The 6413-nt window shown below is 36.7% G+C and overlaps 1 protein-coding gene across 3 annotated transcripts in view; it reads left to right on the top strand.

The window, feature by feature from the left end:
- Window positions 1-5989, top strand: part of LOC115216740 (chaoptin) — a 69292-nt gene extending 63303 nt beyond the window's left edge. For all 3 annotated transcript variants that reach the window (XM_029786289.2, XM_036506581.1, XM_036506582.1), the window contains one exon: window positions 4311-5989. In XM_029786289.2, coding sequence (XP_029642149.1) covers window positions 4328-5941 — 1614 coding nt within the window. In that variant the 5' untranslated portion in view covers window positions 4311-4327 and the 3' untranslated portion in view covers window positions 5942-5989. The remainder of the gene's footprint in view (window positions 1-4310) is intronic.
- The last annotated feature ends 424 nt before the right edge of the window (window positions 5990-6413 follow it).

The following is a 6413-nucleotide window of genomic DNA, read 5'->3' as shown; positions in this document are numbered from 1 at the left end:
CACACACACATATATTCTTTTATTCTTTTATTTGTTTCAGTCATTTGACTGAGGCCATGCTGGAGCACCGACTTTAGTCGAGCAAATCGACCCCAGGACTTATTCTTTATAAGCCTAGTACTTACTCTATCGGTGTCTTTTGCCGAACTACTAAGTTATGGGGACGTAAACACACCAACTTCGGTTGTCAAGCGATGGTGGGGGTACAAACACAGACATAGAAAGACACACACACATATATATATATATAGGCTTCTTTCAGCTTCCGTCTACCAAATCTACTCACAAGGCTTTGGTCGGCCCGAGGCTGTAGTAGAAGACACTTGCCGAAGGTGCCGCGCAGTGGAACGGAACCCGGAACCATGTAGTTGGTAAGCAAGCTGCTTACCAACCACTCCTGCGCCTATTAAGAAATTTTTTATCTCTATAAATATGATAGATAGATAGAAAAGGTTTTCTTAAAATGAAAATTATTAACTATAGAAAAATAAATTAGAGAAACAAGTTCGTGCTATTCTGTTTTTCTAGGATGTTTTCATATAAATTTTATTTTAAGAAAATATTTCTTCAAATATTGTGAATGTATCAAGAATTCTTTTGCAAGAAGCTTTAAAGTTACACACATGCGCGCGCGGGTATATATATTAAGAAAAAAATTATCTATATAAATCTTAAGGGTAGATAGAAAGATAGATAGATAGATAGATAGATAGATAGATAGATAGATAGATAGATAGATAGATAGATAGATAGATAGATAGATAGATAGATAGATAGATAGAAATAGATAGATATAAACGGTTTTCTTAAAATGAAAATTATTAACTATAGAAAAATATATTAGAAAATCAGGTTCGTGCTATTCTTTTTTTCTTCTATGATATTTTTATATATTTCAATTTTATTTTGAGATATTATTTCTTCAAATATTGTGACTGTATCAAGAATTCTTTTGCAAAAAATTTTAAAGTTACACACAAACACACACACACACATATGTATGTATGAATGAATGCATGTATGTATGTATGCATCCATGCATGTATGTAAGTTTGTGTGTGGTGTGTGCATATACATACATGCAGAATCTTTTCTGTTTCGCTCGACCCGAAGAAATCTCAAAGTTTAGTGAAAATTTTAAAATTTGGTGTATTGATGTAATTTTTCACGCTGAATCCCGAGAGATATTTCACTTTTTCCAGAAATTATTTTAAAAATATATAGTGAGAGTTTTAAAGTTTGATAGTTCTTACTCACTCGGAAAACAGGACATGGAAGCTGTCATTTTGTACGTGAGTGCACGTGTTGTCATCATTCTGAAAATAGCATGTGTTTTAATATGAGACTGTAAATAAATCAAATTCTGCTTTACGAATAACATATAAACCCTTCATAAATATTTTTATTCTTTGGAATTTTTAGAAAATTTTGCGAATTTGTATTCTACACACGAGAATTCATACTTTTATGTAAACCCTACCCCCAATAATGTGCATAATTTTAGGCCTGTTTAGCTATTATATCTAGCACATCTCACGACCGGGATACGAGCAACAGCTGGGCACAAGCAGCAAAACAGAACACAACATCCGGGCATGTGGTTTCGCGTAGAATATATTTGTTAACACATGTGCATTCTCGCAGACAAAAGGGTTCTCATGTTTGGTTTGATACTACGGAAGCAGGCATGAATATATCTGTGACTTACGAATAGCTAAAATTACCCAAAATTTGAAAACTTTAAAAGCTGTTAACTCTTTATTTGTTGATTCATGGCGAAAATGAATTTCAAGTCAATGATTAACATACAAAATTACATCTTTACACCAAGTATGAAATCAATTAGAACAGAAATTGAAGAAATCTCTAAGTCGCAGCCAAACGGAAAAGATCTCACATGCATATATGTATAAATAAGAAGTATAAGATACGGATTCAGAGAATCGCGCAGCTAATACAGTAAGCTTCTCTTACAGACTCGGCTATCAGTCTACGTGGTAATCAATTACTAAATCGTGTAATGTCAAGTATCAATGTAATTGATAAGACAACTCGAGCGCTAAAATTGTTCCGTGAGAAGTGTATGTAAAAGAAATGAAGCCAGAGGGAGGAGAGGAAATTAAAAATAAAGTAATTCATTGTGTGTGAGTTTGTGTATTAGTAATATTGATACATATTTTCTAGATGCAACAACTTTAGCAAATGACTATAATATGATAAATGCTAATTTATGAATATCATAAATACATAGGTTAACTATTTAGAACCATGTTCAAACTTTATGTGTGGAGTAGTGCATGTTTATATATGCATGTTGGCACGTGTACATGTATGTCGTTGAAAGTGAGAGAGTGAAAAAGAAAGAATTTGTGCATGTAAGAGTACATGTGTATATATGTGCATGTGAGAGAGGTATACAAAAATAGATTACATACCCACTTGGTTTCGTTCGGCCGGCCAGTCGACCTTACACGTCACCTGATCTGAAAATAAGATATTTCATATTTTTAGGCAGTACAAACAGTAAAGATGACTTGTTAATCGTTTGTCGTTTGTCATGCATAAAAACGGTTTTCATTTAAACTTTTCAATGAGAAATTTGGGTATATATTGACAGTTTCTTCATACAAGGTTGAGGAAAGATGGGGTATGATATAGGGCATGTGTATGAGGTACAAGCCACATAAATTTGTGCCATTTGTAAATTACTGTCTTATCTAAAACTGCTCATGGGATGCAGTTTTTATCTTCATCTCTCTCAATTTCCAAATGTGCTTTGAACATGCAGATATCTTTTCCTGGTGGTAAATATGGGCTGCGTTTTTGTACTGATGTGGGCGATCTTCTAGGAGTATTTTGCAAAATCGAAATTGCTTACTAATATGTTGCTGATGCAGACACCAGCCCGGTATTAAATGCTTTTCGAGTTGAATTTGTCCTTACAATATATTTGCCTTGTGGCCCTTGAAGAGCTTATACATGTTTTCTGGGCTAATTTTACAGTTGCTTTCTTTAACAAAATCTTCAACATGTACACTAACGAAAGCCATCTTACAGCAGACTCTATAGGCCGAAACCGGAGTTAGCATATATGAATCTATACACTTCTTTCAAAAAAATTGTATTTGATATTTTTTATCTACACACCTCAGCATAAACAAAAGCTATTTGTGGGTGTGTGAATGTATATGTGTTGGGGTGTGTGTGTGTGTGTGTGTGTGTGAGAGAGAGAGAGAGAGAGAGAGAGAGAGAGAGAGAGAGTGTGTGTGTATTAGCTAGCAAGCTTAATTGATACATACACAAACAGACTGAAAAACAGAAAAATAGATACCTAAATACGTTAGTCTCTGCTACATATTTTCATATTTACTTCATTATAATTGCATTCCGTTATTTATGTGTTTCTGTCGTCATTATTCTTATTATTATGAAGGCAATGAGTTGGCCGAATCGTTAGCATTCTGGGTGAAATGCTTAGCGGTATTTTACCCGTCGCTACGTTATGAGTTCAAATTTCGCCGAGGTCGACTTTGTCTTTCATCCCTTCGGGGTCGATAAATTAAGTACCAGTTGAGTAATGGGGTCGATACAATTGACTTAACCCCTCCCCTCCCCCAAATTTCAGGCCTCATGCCTAGAATAGAAAGGATTATTCTTCTTATTTTGGTTTGGCTCAGGTTTGGTCTTCTTCCTGGTACGATTTATGTAGGTAACGGGTTACTACCTGTAACCTTAGGTATCCACAAGTTTCCCGCTGTCTTTCAAGTACTTAGAGCCCTCCTGATAATCTTTGTTGTCCTTAAGAGACAACCTTTCAGTAGGAGCTCTACTGGGCATTCTGTTCGAATCTCCTTCAGCCATTTTTTGTCTATACCTTTACTTACTGTTCCCAGTGCACCAATTATAATAGGTACGACCTTTACTGTTCGCATGCTCCAAATTCTTCCTGTTTCAAATTTCAAGGAATTGTATTTTTTGTTTGTTTTCTTCCTCTTTCTTCAATTTTGGAAATTTAGGCTGTAACCTGGCAGAATCGTTAGCACACCGGGCAAAATGCTTCGCGGCATTTCGTCCGTCGTCCGTCCTTACATTCTGAGTTGAAACTCCGCCGAGGTTGGTTTTGCCTTTCATCCTTGAAAGGCAATAAGTACCAGTTACACACTGGGGTTGATGTAATCGGCAATCCTCCCCCTCAAAAAATTCAGGCTTTGTGCCTATTGTAGAAAATATTATTATTGTTGTTGTTGTTGTTTATATATTTATCTATTTTTCTATTTATTTATTTATTTATTTATTTATTTATTTTTCAGATGCAGCATGAAAGAACATGAACGCTGTACTGCTATTCACATGGCTGGGCTTGGTGGGCAGCGTTCTTGTTGCGAGAGTTTGGTCTGGCTCTGTGTTGGAATGTCCATCAACATTTCCCTGCAACTGCTCAGTGGCTGTCGACAAAATGACTCTTGACTTTCTTCTCATGGTCAACTGCTCTTCCCGTGGCCTGTCTAAATTTCCAGAACTGAAGTTTCATGACAAGTCGAAAGTAAGACTAATAGATTTTCGAAATAACTCGCTTGGTACGATTCCACCGAATGCTTTTCCCAATATAAAAATTGAAATTCTTGACTTTAGTTACAGTGAAAATTTGACCATTCATAAACATGCATTACAACCCATCCGAGATTATTTACAGAAAATCATTTTGGTCGAGATGGGAATTAATTTCCAAGAACAGTTGTATTTCTTACATGATATGATACAGCTTCGTGAACTAGTTTTAGATAAAAATGGCGGCTGGTTAATCCCATTTCCTGGTGGTTATTTCCGTGGATTAAGACTTCTTTCTTTGAACAAGTTAAGTCTCAAGTCGTGTGGGATTTTTCGCATCTCCTGGGGAGCCTTTGTAGAATTGGATCAATTACAAGAACTGGATCTTTCTAAGAATTTTCTCACTAAAATACCATCGGAGATTTCTCGCTTGAGGAAATTAAGAAAACTCGTATTGAATTCGAATCAGATCAACACTATCCCGGAAAATACATTCCAAAACCTGAAAGATCTCCGTGAGTTGTATTTAGTATCGAATCAGTTACTGTCAACAACATCCATTCACAAAAACTCGTTTGGAGGACTGGCTAACTCACTTCGTTTGATAGACTTCAGTAATAACGATATGCCAGCAGTCCCTATCCACGGTTTAAAATATATGGATTCTTTGGAGACCCTTATCCTGAGCGACAATCGAATTTCTTATCTGGCCAATGACTCCTTTAATGGTACCTTCAGACTAAAGACTTTGGACATCAGTGGTAACCGAATTGAAATTGAAGAGGACATGTTTTCCGGGCTAGAAGACAGCCTGGTCACACTGTACATGAAAAACACCAAACTAGATCACATGCCTGTTAAAGCTTTGAAACATTTACGTAAATTAACCTTTATTGATGTTTCGTACAACAATTTCCAAAACATCGATGAAGAGTTTTTCCGCGGTCTTAAAGCCAGGAACATCGTCATGCGCTCTATGAGGATACGTCGTATATCCCCTAAAGCCTTCAAAATCCTCAAGCGGCCAATTGTCTTCGATATTGCTGGTAATAAAGTGGATGATGTTACCTTTGTAGTCCAGGCACCGCAATGTACGTTTTACGAATTGAACCTCAGCGAAAACCCTATTGACTGTTCTTGCAAGGTGGAAAGAATCATAAACAGCGGCTCGGTGGAGCACCTGAATGGCTCGTGTTACACACCCGCAAACTACCACGGTTACAAGCTGAACGAGTCCTTTGGTCTCACTCTTAAAAAAACTTGTGGTTCAACTGAACGTATTTTCTGTGACTGGCAAGATGAAAGCAAAGCTAGTAGAGGTATGATGTCTCGGGCAATATTAAATTGCCTCGTTACTTTGTCTGTGATTCTAGCCATTATTACTGACTCGTAATAATTATAGAATAACTTTCAAAACAATAAAAGTGAATAAATTACCAAATGCGATTTTTTATTTATTTTTATAATTGTTCTTGTTGTTTTTACCTTTCGTCCTTTCCGATTCGACAAAATGAAGAACCAGTCGAGCAATGAATCAATGATATCAACTAATACTCCACCACCCCAGCCACCGCCTTGTATCTAAATCAGAAACCATCATTCTTTTCTACTCTAGGTACAAGGCCCGAAATTTTGGGGTCGATTAGATTGACCCCAGTGCGCAACTGGTACTTAATGTATCGACCTTGAAAGGATGAAAAGTAAAGCCGACCTCGGCGGAATTTGTACTCAGAGCATAAAGACAGACGAAATAACGCTAAGCATTTTCCCCGGCGTGCTAACGTTTCTACCAGCTCGCTGCCTTAAATCAGAAACCATTATTATTAGAGAATGTTGGATTGGGAGGACCATGGGAGCGTCGGGGA

The sequence above is a fragment of the Octopus sinensis genome, linkage group LG10 (assembly GCF_006345805.1).
Source record: "Octopus sinensis linkage group LG10, ASM634580v1, whole genome shotgun sequence".
Classification (NCBI taxonomy): Eukaryota; Metazoa; Mollusca; class Cephalopoda; order Octopoda; family Octopodidae; genus Octopus; species Octopus sinensis.
Note: the sequence above shows the minus strand (reverse complement) of the source record. Positions and strands in the feature narration are given on the sequence as shown.